Raw genomic sequence first — 22,636 nt, 5'->3', positions numbered from 1 at the left:
TCCACTTTAGGAAAAAAAGCTAACAAAGTATTATTAAGCTTTTTTTAATTACAAAACTACAGGACAAAGGAAAGAACATAAACTTTCTAGTAAAATGTGGATAAACCTAAAATCTTTCATAAATAAATATTACACTTACGAGATCAGAAGATCTCACTGCAATCTACTTATGGAGGCACAGGATTAAATTCTGTGCCCTAAAGATACCACAAATGTCATACAGCGTTAACTTCAACCCAAGTTCAATCACATGTCCTGAGACCTTATAGAAGATAACTATAAGTGAGACATAATTCTCAATTGGAGTCTCATCAGGAAGTGAAACTTAATTTCTATAAAAACAGCTAGTATAGAAAGCACAGACTAGTTTTTCACAAACTGTGCTTAAAAACTGTATTATGCCCTATATTACCTTAAATTATGTAGTTATAAAAATGAGTAAATATTCCTTTAAGTGAAATTTTTTTTCTTTCGGTACTGGGGATTGAAATCAGAACCTTGTGCTTTCAAGGCAGGCACAGTGCCACTGAGCTAAATCCTCAGCCCTTAAATCCAGTTCTTTATTTTTTTGGTACCAGGGATTGAATAAGTGAAATATTTTTAAAGACCAAGAGGTTCCTATTTTACTTTAAAGTTGACAAAAAGTTTGTTCTGTATTAAAGGCATACATAGTGGTTAATTTATTTTTTAAACTGACAGTATTTAAAGCATATAAAATTTGTTTATAAAACTGTTCTAAACAAATATAAACTACATATAAAATACTATATGTAAATGATACTGTTTAATAATGTATTTTCAAACAATCTTTTAATTCAGAAGTCATTTTCACATAAATTAAATACTAATTATAATTACCACAAATACATTCTCTAATAATCTCCAGTAAGATATAATCTATTAGCTTATTTTGAGTTTAATATTTAAATTATAAACAACTCCTCTTAAAAAGGGTTTTATTTAGAATTTTCTCTTACTTAGACCTGTCTTTTTTCCCATGTTGTCCAAATAAACTTAACTGATAAATAAAAGAACTGAAAACATACTCCTTTGATGGCTTATTATGTATTTGGTGCTAAGAACCTAGAGATGAATAAGGACCTTTTAACTGTTTTGGATTCAAAGATACAAAACTATATGGAGAATTTACCAGTTTGATAGTTTTTTAAGCAAATTTCTCAAAACTTTTTTATTGAAAAGAGAAAATTTCTTTTATTATCTAGGCTTTGTAATCACAAAACCTTTCACCATAATCTTAATATTAGTAATTTTTTCTGGGAGAGAAGGAGTCTACAAAACCAAGTTTTTCTGACAGATTCAATTTCATTGATTAATCTAAAACTTTTTTAGTAACAATTTACAAAATGCTGATTTCTGGCAGCATTTGAATAATCCATATATCACAAAGCAAAGAAGAAAAGCTCCTTCTGTTTCACATACTTTACCCAGATTCAAGGATATCTTTCTTTACTAGGATGAGTAATTAAACTCTGAAAGGCAAACCAAGTTATTTCTTCAGTGCTTATTTTTATTCTCTCAATGCCTGGAAATGAAAGAGCTCAGCCAGGTGACAGTCAGAAACCGAAGACCAACCGCAGCAGGAAATTATTTAGGGTATTGTGTGCTTTTTGCCCTCTCAACACCCTGATCAGCTGCAGGAGCTGTGAAGATCACAGGGTGCAGGCAAGAGTCTGAAAGTACACACCCTCCTGCAAGCAAAGTTCACCCATGGGCTCTCCTCCCTGCCATTCTTTACTATTTAGTGCTGGTAAAACACCAAAGAACGCTATACCTGTATGTCTAATGAGAAGGGACAGTATAAGAATCCTTTAGTTAATGGAAAAAGAAAAAAAAAAAGCTAATGTAACAAAGAGAAATTCCTGTATGCATAAGCTAATCATTATAAGAAGTGTTGTTTCAACCAACATAACACAAACCCTTCGTTATGTTGAGGAGTAATGGCACCAAAACAAAGGACTTCCATTTGTATAAAGAATACAAATTTACTTCTCATGAGAAGCAAATTTTTTGTGACACACATACTGGAAAGTCACTAGTTTCTGTAGACTGTGAAAGAGAACAGTCACTTTAGCATTCTCACTCTTGTAAGAATTTATCCTTTCATTGTGATGATTATGCAAAGGTTCTTTACTGGTCAAGTGGGTGTTACCAGTAAGTAAACAGCATAGAGCAGAGAAAGAATGAAGAGCCAGACACATTTTGTTGTGTGGAAACAGCAAACAGGAACACTTAGTTAACTCTCTACCATGCCTGTCTTAGTAACAGTAACTGGATAAGTCAGTAAGGAAAATAGGAAGTTTCATACTTTATTTATTAATATCATCAGCTTCTAAAATGAGTTCCTGATCACAGAATTGGTTATATCAAATCTGTAACATTATCTTTTGCATGGATTGACTATAAAAGTTTTCAAAATACCAAATTATGTTATTTTCCATAAAATCCTTAATTTTTAAAAATTTCAAAATGTATTTCAGAACTTACCACTTATAATTTCAAATTCCACTATTAACAAAGATTTATCTTTATTAAAAATTTGAGGTGTTAATGTTTCAGAGATTGGGCTGGATTAAGTTTACTACTTTAAATAAGGTTGAGTCTGTATACAGTATAATTCCTGGTCCCTAGAAAGCACTGACATAAACAACTTAAATGTAAAAATATTTATATATAAAAAGTAGGATTTAGTTTAAGAAACTCCTTCATTGGGGCCGGGGATTTAGCTTAGTGGTGCCGCAGCCTGCCTCAAAAGCACAAGGTCCTGGATTCGATCCCTGGCACAAAAAACAAAACAAAACAAAAAAACAGGAAACAGGGGCTGGGAATTTAGCTCAGAGACACTGCACCTGCCTCGCAAGCGCAAGGTCCTGAGTTTGATCCCCAGTACCAAAAAAGAAAAAAAAGAAGGAAACTCCTTCATATATAAAATGTAGTTTATGCTGGGTGTGGTGGTGCATGCCTGTAATCCTAGCATTCTGGAGGTTGAAGCAGGAGATCGTCATGAATTTGAGGCCTGGCTACATAGTGAGTTCAAAGCCAGCCTGAACTACACAGTGAGACCCTGTCACACACATAAAAAAAACCAAAAAACAGGGATGGGGATTTAGCTCAGTGGTTTCACCACCTGCCTCACAAGCACAAGGTCCTGAGTTCGATCCCTGGTACCAAAAAAAAAAAAAAGAAAACAAATAAATAGATACAAAGGTGGTAATTTGCTCCTAGAAATGGCAAACTTTAGATGTATTTTATTCCTTTGTACGGTCTATATTTAGGGTGTTGCAAAGTACAGTTCAACTCAAGATCAGACTATTACCTAACAATTTCAAACCCAGAATGATACAGAAAATAGCTCAATCTTCAGCATTCTGCTGTTTTTCAAAGATACAAAATCTCTTATACTCACTTTATATTAAGACTCCCAAGCTTAAAAAGAGAAACCACTTTTACCAAGCAAAGTTTCTTGCCAGGTGTGGTGGCACACACCTGTGATCTCAGTGCCCAGGAGATTGAGGCAGGAGGACTGCTGCCCAGTTCAAGGCTATCCTGGGCTACAGTGAGTTTAAGGCCAACCTGAACTAAAGAGCAAGACCCCCATCTCAAAAAATAAACAAAACAAAACACAACACCACACACACACACAAAAAAGCAAAAACCAAATCAAGTTTTTCAAAATTTATCAGTATCCAATTTGAACCAATGTTCAGAAAGCTGTAGTTGAACAATCATCACATTACTTGAAACTTATTTTCCTTGTAAAAATAAGTGCTATACACATGCACAGAACTTAAGTTTTCCTTCTATGACTCAAAATAAGAGACTGATAATTATTAAAAGAGGCTAACCCAGGTTAAGAGGATCTGATGTCTTAATTTAAATGAAATCCAGAATCATCATCAAAGAATAGAGAATCTTGTGGTCTCAAATCAGGGGATAAGAAATAAAAGAGGCCATAAGAATATAATCACAGTCTCAAATGGCTGGATTTTAGCAGCATTCCTTGAGTAGTTAAGGTTTTTATGTACTACATACTGCTTCACATTTTAGAAAGAGCTTCCAACAAATTAAAAATCACAGACCATGATCAGAAACTCACAGAAGAATTTATGAATTTACCTTTGCTTTATGGTACAATGTAAATCTAGAATCTAGAAATTCTAGTGCAACAAGAAATAGGAAATGAGATTTACAGGGGCACACAGCCCTGTTAGTCAAAAACAGCATTGTTTGCATACCCACTACGTGCAGAATGAAGATTTGTGCAGAATGAAGATTTTTTAAACTGTTGAATGCAGTTATACTATTCTTTTTCTTATTTATAATAAAAATTAAACGATCTGGACTTAATAATAAAATACATAATATATTATGCAATTATTTTTATGCGCTACTAGATAATCTTATGGGCTATTTCCTCCAAATGTCTGATTTGAAAATTGTAAATCTTTGCTTTTTGGAAGGTTCATTTCACTAACACAAATACATCAGAAAATAACTGACCTCAACCTGAAGCCAGGTGACAGCTGCTTCAAAAAGTCTAATCTGCTTATTGATGAAAAGCCAGAAAAGGAATAAATGAATGATTGCTATTGATTCCCATGATAGCTCTACACAGACCCAGTAACTTCCCTAGATTAGTACAGATAGGAGGCAATTAGTTTTATTTCATATGTAAATAGCAGTATAAAGAGGTACAAAAAATAATTCATTGGGCGGCTTTATCTGTAAAGCATAAGGCACACATTTTGAAAGTCACTTCAAATACAGTTCTTGCTTATGGAGCTCTGTCATTCTTAGGCAGGAATTTTTTTAATAAATTCAAACTCATACAGCTGTGTATATTCAAGAACTACCAAAAAGTCACAAGGCATAGTGAGTTTCAGCTGTTCTCCCCTTGCCAGTGTTATCAATAACACATAATGAATTAGTTCATACATCATCACAGCTGTGCAGGCCAGAGCTAACTTGGCTAATTTAACTATTCTAGTACAGTTCAGTCAAGAGCTTGCTCTAGTTTAGATAATTCACTCTGTAAGTCATACAGACAATATAGGCTTTCTACTCTCATTAATATGCATTTTTCTGCATTCTCTTACATATAGTTTCTGTGAAGTCATCTAAAGGTATTGTTCCTGGAACAGATTTTTTTTTTAAAAAAGACTCCTAAAAGCAATTAGCAATTAAAATCACTCAGTAATTCAGCTACGGCAATACTCTAGGCTTCAGTCTTAAGCAAGTAAAATTCCCTCTTCTATCCATAAACACTAATTTCAAAAGAATTGTCCTCTGAAAAAAATTACACATATATTCAGGGTCTGTAATTTTTTTCTTCACCCCTACCTTCTTCAACAAATTCAGAATTAGAAATAATCACTGGTCATATTATCAGCAGCAGGTAACCTCTACAATATGATTTGTATAAAATGTCTCCCCTCTTTCTTGTTGGATGGCAATAACTAGAAGTTGATTCTGGCACACTCCAATATGAATGAAACATTAAACTAATGGTGATCTTAGCTGCTAAAGAGAGATGTGCACTATCTCCACAATTTCAATTATCCATGTAGTATTCTGGTTAGCGAGGCTCTTTTAAAATTGGTTAGTTATGCCATTCAACATCATCTTCTACTAAAGGTAAGAGCTTAAACTATTAGAGACTGTGTTTTCTTCATTTAAAAAAATCCTACATTCAGTGTTGTTTTCTCAACAGCACATTTGGAATTTAGAAATTCTTCAATGCCCATCCAATGTACAAAAGCCTCAACATCAAATCTGGGCAGTTCATGCATAGAGCCAGTCTCCAGCTGATGGTGGCACTAAATATCTGCAGAAGTACAAAAGTAGAGTGAGAAACCAAAGTGGATTATATCATAATTTCATTACAATGAACCAAATACACATTTATTATTATTGAAATACAGTTAAAATGTGTTTTCCTATTTAAGCATCCTGACCAAAGAGCTGGAAGGGAACTGAACTATCTCATTAAATTTCCTTTCTAATTTCATTCTTAAGAACAAAATGAACACTACAACTAATTTAGATAAATTCAGAGTTAAATCCTCACATTTACAAATTAAAAAATCAAGGATTTTACCTGTATAATGTGAAACTATGAACTTTTCTCTCTGCTAGAGACTCAGAACTGTGTACTTTCTCCAAGTTCCACACAATGAAGATATCATGGATATAGTGTATAATAATGATTTACCAAGTCCTCTAAATGACTGAAAACAAGTAGAATAAACCAAATGCCATTCATTATTCACTATTCTTGAATCTAAAGACTATCAGAACCAACTTGGACATATACACAGCTGAACACACACTTCCTGGTATGTGCAATCTGCACAGATAGACCAGCTTTACAGGCCTGACCACAGAGATTAATAGCTTTAGCCAAATAATGTGGTAACCATGTGAACCTGGGCTGCTCCAGCTTGTTTGTGAATCTCTCAGCAAGGCTCAACATGCCGTTATCTGCATCTTGTTGCCAGGAAACACAACATCGCTTTGGAATACAAGGAAATCCAGGTTGCAATGACCACAGGTCAGCTTCCCCAAAGCCTAATTTTTGACACTTTGCTATTTACAATCTTACATTTCTTCTTGTAGTTCACCAAGAATTTCACTTTACTAGTACTTAACAGTTCATACTATTTTATCAGAGGAGGACCAATATGATGTAGTAGCAGCAGTATTAATTATGACAATAGTAATTCACTCCTACTTTCCCCAAGTGTCAGACAAATACTAGTTTACTTAATTAAAACTGATTTGGAAATCAAGCACCCACTTGTAATTGATCCAACAATGTATGTATATGGGCCTATATCTATGTAGGGATAAATATACACAATATATTGCTGACATAAGAATTCCTGGATCTTCTGGGATCAAAATAACTTTCTTGTCTTGCTTATGATAACACAATGTAATGTGTTCGACAATAATCCTGCTAGTTGCTTCCTAATTCAAACAGAAACGTAATGTACCAAGATGCTCAAATACTCAGTGGACTGGAAATTTGCTTTATGAGAATACAGTGGCAGACCACTATTCTGTAGAGTCTTACAAGCTGGAGATGGAAGAATCAAAGTGGTTTTAAGAGTATATAAAATCAATTGCCTTTAACTTAGCAACTAGAATTGCTAGCTCAGGGCAACAGAGATTTTGGGCAAAACTTATTTTTAAAAATTTTAAGAAAAACAAATACTTTTCCTTTCCAGTGCTAGCTCTAAAAAAGAAGTTAAAAGAACTGAGCTTTTAGTGTTATTGTTTTTGCAAACTTGGCAAGGTAGAATCTCAATACATTGCATTATCAAGACAATACACTCATAGTTAGGAAAATTATATTGTTGATATGACCTTACTTTCATCTCAAGGAGTCTTCTATACTCCTTTGAACATGGGTCTTACATTATTTGTTGTCTTGCTCCTTGTTTCCATTCTGAAAAACAAGACTAAAACTTCTAGTTTCGTGATAAATTGCTAAGACACTATGTGAGTGAAATACTACAAGAAAACTAGTTACTCAATACTAAATGTGAACAAGAGAAAAAAAACGACCAGAGGGCTGGGGATTTAGCTCAGTGGTGCTGCCGCCTGCCCCGCAAGCCCAAGGACCCAAGTTCGATCCCTGGTACCAAAAAAATAAAGACCAGATTTTTGTAATATCAACATTCTAGCATCATGTCAGAATACAGAAAACTGGCATCAAAACTCACAAAATCAGAAAACTTGTAAATGGTTTACTGCCACCATATGCTGACTCTCTAAATACTTGAGTAACTTATCTGTGAACAAAGATGACTCTCAAGGAAATTTTTCTCCTGATTTCTGAGTTAGGATATTCAGAACTGTATATTTTTTCTCACTACATGTCATGCTTTTCAGTACTACACAGTCTATTCATATCTGTGATGGTACCAAATTGCCCTCATGATCTTCAAAGTCAGGTGGCATGGATGGAAGCCCTTCATAATTTCAATTCTATACTCTTACCCATATACAAATAGGTTATTAACATCACAGACTTTAATTGGAGAAGCAACTTAGAAACAAAGATTAATGTTTTCTATACAACCACTTTTACACTAGCAACTTTACATGTGGCACCTATAATTTTCTCATTTTACATAAAATTCAAATGAAGAAAACCTGAGATGTGGAAATGTCAGCTTCCTGTCAATGAATCTTGCTTAGGCAATCATACTAAGAGTACTTAATTGTGTGTGTATATCTTGCAACCCAAAATTCAAGGACAGTTGCTAGCTTAAGTCCTCCTTTTACTTACTGGGAAAATTCTTTCAGAATTAAAAAAAATTACCCTGAATTGTGCAAAAATTTATCTATAAATTGAATGATAAAAGCTTTAAGGAAACTAGCAAGATTTAATGCATTTTGGAATGATTCATAAGTAGGGAGGAACTTCTGAAACATTCATAATGTTTATATCATTCAAAATAGAGGGCCACAAAAATCTCCAAGTATTATTTTTCTTTAAAAAAAAATAACTAGGTACTCAACATGCAAAGCTATAGACGTAAATAAATCAGGTGTTCATTACGTTGTAAGATTCACCACGGACTTTCCTTCAAAAGCAAGTTCTCTTGTGTGATTAAAGTAGTACTTGATTTACAGCATTAAATATAGGTGCAACTTCTCAGTCACATGCATATTGAATAGAATGACAACTGAATTTTTCAAATCATAAAACGTTCATTGTCTGGGTGGGTAAACAGCCTGCATTCAACCAATATGAAATATCAGGATAGCATAAAGCCAAAAGAATGACAGACGAAAAAAGAAAACCTGTTACTACTGAAAGAAAGCTTCTTTTAGTTTCTTTACCTTCTCTAGAGCATTTAACAGTCTTAAAAATTGTTTTAATACATACCCATACTTCACTCTCATTCTATCGTTTTCTGGGTTACAATAAAATCTTTCCAAGTGCTCCTGAGAATCATTGGATACACTCTGCCACTTTTGAGTAGTTGTCCTCTTGATCTGCCAATGATATGGCAAGACTGTGTGATGCTTCAAACAATCCCTGCCATAAACACAAGTGCCTTGGAGAAAGTCCATGCAAATTTCAATTCCGTTCTCTTGGTGAGTATGATACTGTAGCTGGTTTACCAGCTCAAACACGAGGTCAAGGGAAGCCTCTTCACTTTTATCCTGGAAGAGCTCAGTACTCAACTTATCGCTGGTGTCCAAAATGTACTGGATTGTAAAACTGTTGTCTTGGAAAACCCCTGGAACATAATCCATTACTTTGTCTATGCAATCAGGACTAGCTGGAACATCACTTGAAACTGAGTGCAAAAGGTCAGTCTGGAAGTGCCCTGCTGTAGAGTCTGCCACTGTTCCACTGATGGTTTCTGATGAAAAGCTGTGACCCTGGATTGGAACCACTTGTTCTGGAGAATCAGTGGAAGGATGGGCTTCTGGTATTTGGCTCCCGACATCTGTCCCATCAGGAATCAGAACAGACATACTGTTTTCTGTAGGTGAACACGATGGATTGATCTCCAGGGGTTTTTTCACCATAGGTTCATGTAAGGTGCTCTCATCTGCATTCTGGTCTCTAGATCTAAAAACCTCATCAAGCGAGCCAGACTCTAACAAAGTGTTTAATATTGGCCTCAAAGACCTCAGGGTTCCAGTTCCCAATCTCTTCTGATCCTGCTTTTTCTTAAAACAAGTCTTCAGTGGACTGATCTTCTCAGAGAGTCTCATTTGGCATGCAAAGCCATCAGGAGAGGAAGGCTGTACTACACAGTCTGGCTCAGGTTCAGTGGTTTCCATTTCCATGATGTAGGTTAGCTCCAATTGCTCCTCAAAGTCTAAAAATCCTACCAGGAAAGGAAGAAAGACAGTCATTTACAAACTGAATCCCATTCATTCACTAAAATGTTTTGTGATGTTACTAAGTTCCTGAAACCACTCTTCTTGCACTAGTCTTTACAGTTCAATTTAACTTTTACTGAGAAATGACAGCTCCAAAGCAGCTATAGAGCTATTCAAAAGCTTGTAACAGGTAAAAGCAGACAAGACAGAGTGGCGTTCAACATGCCTTTGGCATTTATTTGTAGATTTAATATACAACAGTTTGTTAATTCAGCTGGGATATGAATTTTCACTGTAGGGGTAGAGCAGGGTGGGAGATGAACGGTACAAATAATTGTGTCTAAATAACAGCAAGGAAACTACATTCTCACTAGGCTTTGTGGTTCTCCTTACAGCAGTTTACCTATTATTTGTCTCATGAGTTGAACAAAATTTAGTTTCTTAATGGGGAAAAGAAATTATCAAATGAAGGATAAACTTCAAAGTTAATGAATGACTTTGGAGTGTGAAGGTATGTATAGGAAACAGGGGCTCTCAACTGAAATGTTATATATGGGAGACAAGCCAGAGGCCTGTTAAGCATTTCTATATTCAGATAGTTCCAATATATTTCCCCAAGAATGGTAAGGGCTTACTTTTGCAATTGCTAAAAGCACTGCTGCTCCACGTTTAGCTTTAGCACTAACCACTGGACACTGTGTTACAAACCAAACACAATTCCATAATACAGAAAGGGCCTCCCAGTCCTTATCTTCAAAAAAGTTACACATAGGGCCGGGGATTTAGCTCAGTGGTTCCGTCGCTTAGCGCAAGGACCAGAGTTCGATCCCTGGTACCAATAAAAAAAAAAAAAAATTACATATATTCATTTTTTAAAGCAAAGCCATCTTTATTGAAAAAATCACACACTAGATTTCAAATTCTCAATGAACTACTGAAAGAAACAAAAAAGTGCGTTGTTGGAAGAATAAGACCCTTGGGGAAAAAAAATGAAATTTCAAAATATTTACTCATAGTGTGCCAAGTGAAAAAGAATGGTGATGAGCAATTAACCTTCTTTTGTCCATCAGAATGAAAAAAATCTCTGATGCAAGGGCCTATGACTGAATTAAGTAATACATCCTGGATGTCAGTACAGTGCCTGGCACAATGAACACTGTGGCTATTCCATAAATATTTTGCTGACTGAATTACTGAAGAGAAGGCACACATTAAACGCCTAACTCTTGGTTGGTTGTGGGTCAAAAACAAAACAAAAAAACCCAGGATCAGAAAAATGAGTGTTGAAGATCTAATTGTAGAGATTCACTAATCTCTAAAGAGTGCATAATAATCAAACTCAAAAAATAAGCATAGCATATAAGAAAGTGTTAGTCCAAGTACAAAAGAAAGAAGTAGAAAAAAGAGTTCAGTGTGAGCTGGCATTGTTAGGGAAAGCTTCACGAAGGAAAGATCTGACATGAGACATACATCAACTGGAAAGCAGCCAAGCCAGGCGTTATTATTCATCATTCGGTGCTCTTGCCTCAAGGCACAATTGGCACAGATTGTGGTATTCCCTTCTTCACCACACCAAACCGGCCTGTGCCTTCCCCCACGCACACACATTAACCACTGCTATCACACCCTGTATCAAGGCAAACAGACACTGAACCAATTTAACTTATACGTGTCTACACACGCGCGCGTACACGCGCGCAGGCACGCACGCACACACGCACGCGCACACACACACACGTACAGACCGTTTCCTATTACTGTCCTTCGTCAAACTCGGAAACAAAACTGGGGAGAAGCAGCAGAGAAATGGAGCGGGTAGCCTACTAGAACCTAGTTCCTCAATTATTTTGCATAGCAGAAAAATAAAGATTGGAAGGACACTTCCTCCGGTCGCTTGCAGCAAGCGACACAACCGCGCCACCCTTCACACCTCGTGACGCTTGGGTTGTCTGGCACTCCCCGCCGATCACACCTTCCAAGGAAACCGCCTGCTCTAAACTCTGCTCTCCAGCCGCCCAGCGACTCCCGGGCGTCCAGCCCGAGTCCGAGCGACGCCTCCTGCCGGCCGCGGCGGTTGGCGCAGCCGCAGCCACAGCCACAGACGCCGGCCGCGCCAACTCGGCTGCAGTGCCAGCCTAACCGCGGTACTTAGCGTTCCCGAGCATCCCCGCCCCCGCCCTCCTCTCTGCGGGCGCCCGGGAGACCCGAGCCCACCGTCCACCCTCCGTCGCGAGCGCGACCCGGGGACGGCGTCCCGGGGGCCGCCCAAGGCGCCGTCCACATTTGATTTCTTCTTAACTCCTCCACCTACCTCCCGAGCACCGTCCTGCGGGTCTCCGGACTCGCGGACCCGAGCCGCGCAGCGGCGGGGAGACGCGGTGGGCGCTCCGCGGGCGGCAGGCAGGAAGGCGAGAGCTCGCGCGTCCGCAAAGTTAACATGAAAGCAGCCGGCAAACTTCTGGGCTGTAGCCAGACCCTGAACGCGGGGCGGCCAGGAGGCTCTCGCAGCCGCCCTCCCTGTCCCCGGCTCTGCCCGCACTGACGCGCCGCGCCTTCCCAAGGAAGAGCCGGGGGCAGACGCCCGCGACCCCGCCGCGGGTCAGGCAGCGTCTCGCTCCCACTTATACACCTGCCGGACTCCAAAGTGCCTAAGAAGTGCGAGCCAATTCTACCGCGATACTGACGGGATCCCTGTGAATTCCGTATCTAAAGGCTTGAGAATCAGTAGCCCCGATTCTCGAGAGCCTGCACTCTCCTGGCGAGGGGTCGGGGTCGCGAGGCCGGAGTCCGCCTTCTAGGCTGGGGTCCCTCAGCCCCCCGCTGACCACCCAGAGCCCTTTACCTCAGCGGGAGGCTGAGAACGGACGACAGAAGCCACGTCGCGGGCAGCGTCCGTGGCAGGGTGCACCACAGGGTTCAGCACAGACCGGCGTCTAGGGGCCACGGACTGGCGACGTGACGAGCCGTGCACTGGCCATTCCGCCGACCAGAGCCCAGAAACCTGCGGACGCGCTTCGGTCCAGCAAGCCCGCCTGTCACCTCGAGCTCTGCTTTAAGTGGCTTCCGGTCGCCTCCTCCCGGCGGCCCCGTCGCGGAGGCGGAGCCTGGGCAACTAGGAGGTGGGGTGGGGTGAGGGGGCCGGGCGCTCAGTGGGTGCCGGGAAAAAGGCCCGGCCCCCGCGCGCGCACGCGCGCTCGGGCGTTCGTTTGCTCGCTCGCGCTCAGGCAGGCGCGCGGAGTGTGCACGCGGCGGGGAGAGCTCCCGTGAGGGGGCGTGTCCTTTCGTGGGCCGGCTGAGTCTGTGAAGGTCCGCGTCTCCGCGCGGCGTGGTGCTCACGGCTGTGGGGAAGCAGGGCGCGCGCCCTGTGGGGCGGGCTCTTGCCTGCGGACAGATGGAGGGTCACCTTGTTCCGAGGAGAGTCAGGCACCCGATGTGAGGGAGGATGTGAAACGGAACGACCCGTTTAGGTGCGGTTGGCTTTGTTTATTTGCCTCCTCACCAGACGCCTCCAGCCCCTGACGCCGCCAGACCGGGAGAGGAAGCAAACGGCTGCCACCGCCGTTGCCGCCAGACGGGGTCGCCTGCCCCGCGCCTGACGGGCGGAAAGGCTGGACGCCCCCAACGGCCGGCGGCCTGAGCCCGGCGACCTGAGTGCAACCGTCAGTGCAGAAACCTGGCGTTGGGGTTTGGACGACAGAACCACGTAATTCGTGTATTTCAAAGTCCGCAAACATTGTAGTGACTTAATTAACAAATATTTATCTTAGCGCTTGTTCCCTGCCGGGCACAGACAGCCACTGGAGAGCCATGCCTATCTTCGTGGAGTTTGTAGAGCACCGTGTATTAACCTCTAAAATATACACTTGCGAAATTGCTGCGTGTTTTGCATTGCAAAGTGCCTTCCCTTGTAACTCCATATATTGAATAGATTTTCAGTTTTGAGGAAAGAAATAGTACGTGAATTTCATATAATCCCTACAAAGGAAAAAGAGAATAAAAAGGCCCTAGTAATTCCAGACATAGAAGCGTAGAAAAATAGAAGAGGTAATAATAGATGTTATGGTTATGAGCCATTATTACATTGCTCTAGGCCTGATTAAGGTTGGCATCTCCCCAACAGATTTATCATTTCACATTGCAGGACCATTAAACCAAGTTGGAAATGATAAGGGTGGAATTCAAACCAACATGTGAAAAGCAAAGAGCTACAGGCTTAAGACCTATATTGAGACAAGATTGTGGACCATATCTACTCATACAGAGAATTGTGTAGAAGCAAATAATTGGGTTTAAGTTACTGTTCTATGGTTTGATTTCTATTTGTCGCATCTCTTCTATATTTCTTTTGGTTTCTTTTGATGCCTTCTCTTGGACTATTTAATTTCCATTTTCTTCCATCAGTTAGGTTGCTATACATTCATTATACTTTTAGTAGTGTTTAAGTTACAGTTACATACAAATCATTCCACAATAAAATGACCTAAAGCCATAATTATTTACTCATGAATCCAGATTTTTCTGGCTCAGAAATTCAGTCGGCATAGTACAGGTGGCTCATCTCTACTGCAAAATCTTTGGGGCCTGGCTAGGATGGCTCAGATAGGGCCATATGTTATGGGACGCGAGGATGAAGTTGGAGCCACGTGACAAAAGTAAGATGACCATGGTGTGGAAAATATGTAGATAGAAGCTAGGACTGCTGGAGCAGAAAGAAGGCTATTGAGAGGTATGGTTCACTAGGGATCACTTAGATCAGGGGTGCATTACCTTTATCCAATTAGAGATTAATAATAATTAAAAGTTACTTCCAGAGGCAGGTGCAATGGCACATGCCTGTAGTCCCAGATGCTTGGAAGGTTGAGGCAGGAAGATTGCTTGAGTTCAGGTTTCCCAGGCCAGCCTAAGGCCTAAGCAACATGGCAAGACCATCGAGAGAGAGAGAGAGAGAGAGAGAGAGAGAGAGAGAGAGAGAGAAAGGAAGGTTACTTCTAGGGAGTAACCTACTTAGGATAAAAGCTTTTGGGATTCTAAAAATCTTTCTTCCTTAGGCCCTGAACTCAAACTTTTTTACCCCTCACCCAAAACCCCTAAGGCAATTGAAAGCTAGTTTATTTCCCAATCTCTACTACTTCTGTACTTTCTGAAAGTCAGTTGCCTCAAAAGGAAAAATGGCACCAAGTTATGCACTAAACATTGTTGGATTTAGGTTCCTTGGACTTACAGAATTTTAGTTGTTCCAGAAAAAGTAGCCTCTGTGATGTCTACCTCAGGTGTGACCCATGGAAGATAATGAAATAGGAAGATCTTACAAAGCCAGAAACTAACAGGTTAATTGACCAAGGGCTTAGAATTGTTGCTATGATTATCCAACAGAATTTGATATGTTTCATGGAGCAGTGACCACTGTGTTTTTCATTTTCTCCTTTACAGGCATTTTACCAATATCCTGTTCCTTGTCCGCTAGGCAATACTTAATAGGCAGTACTGAGTGAAGTAACTTTTCTTCAAATTTTGGTTGCTAGAACATGGGGATCGACACTCTTGATGAGGACTACTAACTCCTAATGTCAGGAGTCATGGGCCCTGGGCTCTGAGATCATTGTAGCAATTGGATGAGGCTTTGAGATTCCCTAGGGTGGAGAAGAGTATATTCCTTGAGTGAGAAGAGGGATGGGCTAGGGTGGACACTGCTTGTTTCCCTTTTCCTCCTTGTGAGAAAGATTCTGACACCCTCCCCCGATCTGGAGAATGAGTGACAGTGTGCCTAGCTGAAATTTTCATTTCCCTAGATTCCATGCAGTTATGAGTTACCATAAGATACAGTTCTAGACATATGCTCAAAATTTCTAGAAAACGTTTCCTAATATAGAGCCACCCCTACCATTTCTTCTCTTCCTCTTTCCTAGAATACTGACATGGGGATGGAGATAGAGTCTCATGACAAAAATAGAGGTGAACGTGTTGTGGAAAATATAAAGATGGAAGTCAGAAGCTGAGAAAGCTGAGACAGAAAGATAAGAAACTTGGTTCATTCATGACATCCTGAAGTTGCTGCAGAAGTCCTAGAATGACTACATCTGGACTTAAATGTCAAAAATAAATACCTGTTTAAACAGTTTTTTGGCTTTATAGCTGAACATAGGCTTGGCTAATACAGAAACTATCATGTTATCTCCTAACTAGTCTTCTTGCTTGTAGGCTTTACAAGTCAAATAGTAACATGACTTAGTATGTCAGAAATATAAGAGCTGTTACAAAGCAGTGCATCAACTCTTATAGCAAAATTTCCCACTAATTCCACAGAAAAACCACATTATAAGATTAAGAAACATTTACTAAAGAAAAAATAGGAAATAGAAGAAATAACAAAATATCCATAGTTTAATCCTTTAAAGTCTCATTTTAATATTTTTATATAATTACATCTTTCTTTGTATTAGTCACCTTTCCTTTTGCTGGACAAAATATCTGATAACTTGCAACTTGAAGAGAAGTTTATTTGGCTCATGGTTTCAGATGTTTCAGTCCATGACTGGGTGGCTCCAATGCAGAAACATGGTAGAAAAGTGAGGCAGAGCTGCTTAGTTCATGGCAGGTAGTAGGCAGAACAACACAGAGGAAGAGAGTCAGGGAGAGATGTACCCTTCAAAGGCACTCTTCCAATGACCTACCTCCTCCAATTGGGCCACACTTCATAATAGGACATTCAGCTATGAACATCAGTGGATTAATCCACTGATGAGTGGAGCACCTTCATGACCCATTCACCTTTCCATGAGTCTCATAATCCAGCAAATTGACAATTAGGCTTGCCTGGCACAATCTTATTTTATTTAGTTTTTTTCTATGATAACATTACTGTATATATTATTTTGCCTAAAATTATATCATAAATAGCTTTCCATGTTAACACAATCTTTTAAATAAGTAGCTATGTAATGGTCCAAGTAACAATAACGTATTGTTTATCTATTCTCTTGTCATTTAACATGTCAGTTCACTATTTTTTCTTTCTGGTACTGGGTATTGAACCCAGGGCCTTTGCACAAAGCTACATCCTCTGCCCTTTCAAAGTATTTTTATTTTGATACAGAATTTTGCTAAGTTCCCCAGGCTGGGCTCGAACTTGAGATCCTCCTGCCTCAGTCTCCCAGAGTCCTGGGATTAGGGTATGCACCACTATGCCTGGCTCAGTTCTGTTTTTTAAGAAAATAGAACTGAATATCTACTACATTCAAGTCACTGGATTAAATACTAAAGTGCACAGAAATAAGATAAATGAGATGTGGCTACTTCCTGAATGTTCTTGAAAAAAACAAAAGATACATGCATGCAAATAAATCTCACACACACATATACTTTTATATAAGCCATTTAATTCTCTTGGAATATGCTTTAGAATGAAAATATTTTAATTTTTCAAGTATTCTTTTCATTGCTAATTTCTTATCCTTGTCTGCTGCTTTTTTGGGGGGTTTTTTTTTTGGTACCAGGGATCAAACTCAGGACCTTGCACTTGCCAGTCAGGTGCCGTGCTGTTGAGCTACATCCCCAGGCCTTGTCTGCTGCATTTGCTTTAGCACAGCTAATCAGTGCATTAGAATACTTCCAGTGAGTTAATTTACAAAGGTAAAAGCCAAGAGTTCTTTCTCAAAATTTCAAGTGACCAAAGGCTTCTAGTTTTTATTTTCATTAATAGCAAGTGTTATCAACTGTAAATATTCTGTTGCTTTCTGTTTTCACAATTATTAGTATATAATAATTTCCCAGCATCATTCTGCTGGGAAATACAATTGCTTTTGGTTACCACACCAAAAAGGAATCAGTGACCATCATAACTAAGAGCACAATGAAAGACCTGAAATTTGAAAACAGAAGCTTGTCTTTTACTATTGCTGTACAGAAATCACATAGAGAATACAGTCAATTTGCATAAATGATAGACTAGCAACGCCTTATCCACGAGTGCTAAATTTGAGCTGTAATGTTTTCTATGACTGTGTATAAATGGGCACAAGCTTCAAAAAAAGTTCATATGTGCAGTTAGTTGATATATCCACAGTGACAAAAAACCAAATTGTTATTATCTAGGCAACTAAATTACAGTTGCTTTTAAATATGTAAAATCTATTATTGAAAAATTTCCCACCTGTCCTGCAAGCTCAAGGACCTGAGTTCGATCCCCGGTACCAAAAAAGAATTTTCTCTAGCAATTGTTAATGGCTAATTTCTAGAACTTACGGAAGAAAGATTTCCTATTTTCCTGAGAGGGAGTTCTGTACTCTTGGGGTCAGGGTCATACAGCAATACAAGATTTTGGCTGAAATACATTTACTTCAAGTGGGTTTCAAATTGGGTGTTGGTGGGAAAAGATTGGACAATGCCACCCAGGAATGTCAGAATAACTAAAGGTAGGGGATTTAATCAGCATGAACTAAGGATGCATTAATTAAATGCTCAGTGATAGACTGCTTTATAGACTGTCTTAAATATGTTGATAATTTTAAATTTCAAAATCATATTTCCCATAAGGTTATGGAATATCCATTTTGCAAACCGCTTCCAAGTACTAAAAATATTTCTCAGTTATAATCTCTTCTCTCCTGAACTCACCTTTATCTTTGTCTCTAGTAAGACTGCAAATTACATCTGCCTGAGAAAGGTGACAGTACAAAGCCTAGTAGAAGATGAACTATAAAATATGAATAGCAGAAATTATAAAATGCATAATCAAGTTCACAAACTAGTCTGGTTATCTGAGATTTGCATTTGTAAATTGCCTAATTATCTGCTGAACTATTTATTTTCATAGTATCTGGAAAGTCAAGTATGTGTTTCAGTTTCCTCGCTTTAGACCTATTGAGTAAGTCTTACTGCATATACTGAAAGTGCTGTCTGATGTAACTGGTTTTGAGTCCATATGAGATGATTCCCTTAGAGAAGTCCTCAAATGTTTTTCTGACCATTCACTTGATCAATACATTTATCATGTGTGTACGTTCCAGCCACTAGTTGTGCAATGGTGACTAAGACAGTCTCCACTCTTTTAGTTTATTTCAGTGAAGTTTGTAAATTGGCCATCCCAAATCACTGGGAAAGTATGCTGCAGATTCCCCAACCCCATTCTAGACCTCCTGAGTCAGAATCTCAGAGGAAAGGGGAGAAGAGTATGTACTTGAAATTCCCTTGTTGCTGCTGTTTTAGGATCTCTTGGTCTTTTAGAACAATTGAGGGTAGGAGGTGGTTTGGAGGTATGGCTTAACCTGAAAACAAATAAGTATACTGTGGTAACATAACAGAGATATACAAGTAAGGTGCTAAGAATATATAGATTTCTTGAAGTATCTAGAAGTAAGAAAGTTGTTTCTACTGGAAGCACATCTAAAATTTAATGGATACCAAAAAATAAATAAATATAAAATAAAAGAAACCATCTACTTTTAAAAAAATGAATTCCCAAGTAACATGATAGACTTTGATAATTGTTTACAGAAGTCATCTGCGTTAAAAGTACTTTTTTTTTGGTACCGAGGATCAAACTTGGGTCCTTGCGCTTGTGCAGCAGACTGCAAAACCACTGAGCTAAATCCCCGGCCCACAAGTACTTTTGTTCCTGTGAGTTTATCCTAAGGATATAATTAGGGTTATGAACATAGATATGGTTACAAAGCAAATAAATTGGGTCTGAGTAGTCATTTTCATCAGTTCCAAACCCAGTTGTCTGTGGGACATCTTTCCCTTCTCACTTCTTACACTATTGTGAGACATTCTGGGCCCTAAATAGCTTCCATTTTTTGCTGTTTACCCTCTGCAAAGCCAATATTCTCTTTGCAGTAAAGACTTCTTTCCAGCACAGTAATAAAATTTAGGAATTGAATTTGTTGGTAGCCCTGGCCAACCGAACCATGCAGGCTCATTTACACAGCTTAAATTTTCATGATGATGTCTAATCTCAGTATGGTGAATTTGGAAGTCTGGAGAGATCATTCTGATGCCCATCTGCCTTTCATCTCTGATTCCTCCATCAGGGAGCTAGTGCTTAGGGTGTCCAATCTTTTAGCCTGCCTGAGCAGCACTGAATGAAGAGGAATTGTCTTGGGCCACATATAAAATCTATAATATAGTTAATGTATATAAATAGCAAAAGTCCCTTCATTTTTTGTATTTTATTAAATTATTTTACAAAATAACAAGCTCAATTAAATAAGAAATCTTACATATCTGCTTAATAACAATAAACACCTGTCTTCATAGGCACACAGACATGTAAGTAAGTTGAAGCATTAACATTGCTAATCATTGCATTTTACTCAGCGAGTCACAAGAGTGAGTGTAATGTCTGATACACAAAGGGTTTTTTTTGGTACCTGGGATAGGAACTTGAGACCTCGAGCTTGCGATGCAGGCACCAGAATCACTGAGCTAAATCCCCAGCCTGATACACAAAGTTTTTTAATTCCACTTATTCTGTGCGGTGGGCACAGGAGGCAGAGTTAGCATTGCACCATGTTCCCCTAGACAGCCTGTTGCCTACAGTTTGCATTCAAGCACCATTCAATTGAATCATGAAAAATCACATAATAATATTAAAAGTTTATGATCTTGTGGTGTTGCATTACTAGCTGCTTAGGGCTATGTGTGACTCATGGGCTACAGGTTGACATGTCTGGCTTTGCCCAAAAGCTTCAACCTGGCCTGTACATGAGAATCACTTGAGCCCCTTCAAAAGTGTGTGTGGGGCTGGGGATTTAGCTCAGTGTTTTCGCCTCCTGCTGTGCAAGCACAAGGACCCAAGTTTGATCCCCGGTACCAGAAAAAAAAAAGAAAGCCTTCAGACAAAAGAGTGTGTGTGTATATACTTGTATATCTGTTTCCAGTCACTGTATAAGACCAATTAAATTAGAATTTCTCAGAGGAGGCCTGTGCACGGAATAGGGACTGTGTCTTATTTATCTTGTCCTCCTCAAGTGTCCTAGCAGGACACTTGACATACATCAGGTGGTCAACAATCCCATTTATTTATTCAACATATATTTATTGAAGATTTGTGTTCTGGGCATCTTTTCTTTTTCTTTCCTTTTTGTTTCTTTTTTTCTTTTCTTTATTCCTTTTTTTCCAGTGCTGGGACTGAACCCATGTTCCAGGCATTTCTAAATCCTACATAGTACAGAATAAAACAAATGATCAACTCTTACTAACATTCTAGTGTGGGGAAGCAGGTGGTATTAGATGGCAATGAAAGTTGTAAAAATAAAACATAGTAAAGATAGGACAACCACATATTTTATCAAATAAGGACACATTGAGAATTATTCATAATTATGTCAGAACAATACAGATGAAACCAGACCTGTCCTAGATAAATTAAGATGTATGGTAATCCTACAGAAAGTGATAGAAAGTGATGTGGGAAAGGGAATGAGGTGCGCTTTTTTTGTTGGGTATTTTTGGGGTTTTTTTGTTTTGTTTTTTTGGTACCGGGGATTGAACTTGGGTCCTTGAGCTTGAGCAGCAGGCAGCGAAACCACTGAGCTAAATCCCTGGCCCTAGGTGCTTTTTTTTTTTTTTTTTTAAAGATAAAGATATGCTATTTAGAGAATGCCTCCCTTTAAAGGACACATGTAAGCAGAAACCTGAGGAAATTGAAGGAGAAAGCCACAAGAACACTAGAGGAAGAGTATTATAACTAGATAGACCATCATGTGCAAAAGCTCTGAGGTAGGAGAGAGCTTGATAGTTACAGGCAAACCACAGAGCCAGTTTGACTGGAGTGTAATGAACAAAAGAGTGCTATTGATGAGGTCAAAGAGATGGCCAGAAAACAGATCTCATAAGATAGTTTAAGCTTATATTGAGAACTTTGGAGTTTACCTTGAGACAAAAATTAAAATCAATGTCATTTAAATTTTAAAAGAATTGGGCCAGGGATTTAGCTCAGTGGTTTCACCGCCTGCTGCGCAAGTGCAAGGACCCAAGTTCAATCCCCGGTACCAAAAGAAAAAAAAAATTAAAAGAATTACTTTGGGGGCCAGGGATTTAGCTCAGTGGTTTTGGTACCTGCCTCAAAAGTTCAAGGTCCTGAGTTTGATCCCTGGTACCAAGAAAAAAAAAAGAATTACTTTGGCTGTTGCTTGAAAAAGAACCTTTTAGGATAGAAAAAGTGAAAACAGGAAGATTAATTAATAGTCAAGCAAGGGACTATGGTGGCTTGGACTAGTGTGATAGCTGTGACAGCGGTAAAAGGTGATTATACTGTGGACACATGCTGAAGATGGAGCTGAGAGGATTTGCTGTTGAATTGAATATAAGCTGTGAGAGAGACTGCAGAGTCAGGTACAACTCTTCAGGTTTTAGCTTGAGCAAAGGAATGGAGTTATTTATTGAGATGATGAAGATTGTGGGAAGAATAGGCTTTTGAGAGTAAGTGGAACAGGAGTATAGCTCTGGCCATGTTACAATTGCAATAGATGTAATACAAGTGAAGAATTTAGAAGGTGATTAGATAATGAAGTCCAGAATTTAGGGGAGATATTGAACTGCTTGCTACTGCAACTAAGAATGTCCCCATTTCTAAACCTGCATAGCAAGCACATTGGTTCCTACATTTGACATGTAGGTCAGTTATAAAGGCTTAATTGTGTGTGTTTTAAAAGAAGAGTAGTGGGCTGTATTCTACATTTGTAGAGGAGAGAGATTTATTCTCATAAAGCCTGGAAATGAGCTGTTGCCTCATGGTATGCCCACTCATTTTGTTAGTGAGTGCAAT

At 39.1% G+C, this 22,636-nt stretch overlaps 1 protein-coding gene and 1 long non-coding RNA gene across 2 annotated transcripts in view; one reads left to right on the top strand and one right to left on the bottom strand.

Moving 5' to 3' along the window:
- Tiparp (TCDD inducible poly(ADP-ribose) polymerase) overlaps positions 1 to 12,922 on the bottom strand; it is a 30,418-nt gene extending 17,496 nt beyond the window's left edge. Inside the window, exons 1-2 of the mRNA XM_004834504.4 lie at positions 12,713 to 12,922; positions 8,918 to 9,875 (exon numbers count right to left, since the gene is read on the bottom strand). Coding sequence (XP_004834561.1) covers positions 8,918 to 9,834 — 917 coding nt within the window. The 5' untranslated portion in view covers positions 9,835 to 9,875; positions 12,713 to 12,922. The remainder of the gene's footprint in view (positions 1 to 8,917; positions 9,876 to 12,712) is intronic.
- A 107-nt stretch (positions 12,923 to 13,029) lies between these two features.
- LOC110347867 (uncharacterized) lies at positions 13,030 to 15,988 on the top strand. Its single transcript, XR_002392737.1, has 2 exons — positions 13,030 to 13,573; positions 15,777 to 15,988. It is a non-coding gene; the product is annotated as an uncharacterized LOC110347867 (long non-coding RNA).
- Positions 15,989 to 22,636: the final 6,648 nt, after the last annotated feature.

This window comes from Heterocephalus glaber, unplaced genomic scaffold (assembly GCF_053883595.1).
Source record: "Heterocephalus glaber isolate CG9 unplaced genomic scaffold, H.glaber_assembly_v1.0 deba00001504, whole genome shotgun sequence".
NCBI lineage: Eukaryota > Metazoa > Chordata > Mammalia > Rodentia > Bathyergidae > Heterocephalus > Heterocephalus glaber.
Note: the sequence above shows the minus strand (reverse complement) of the source record. Positions and strands in the feature narration are given on the sequence as shown.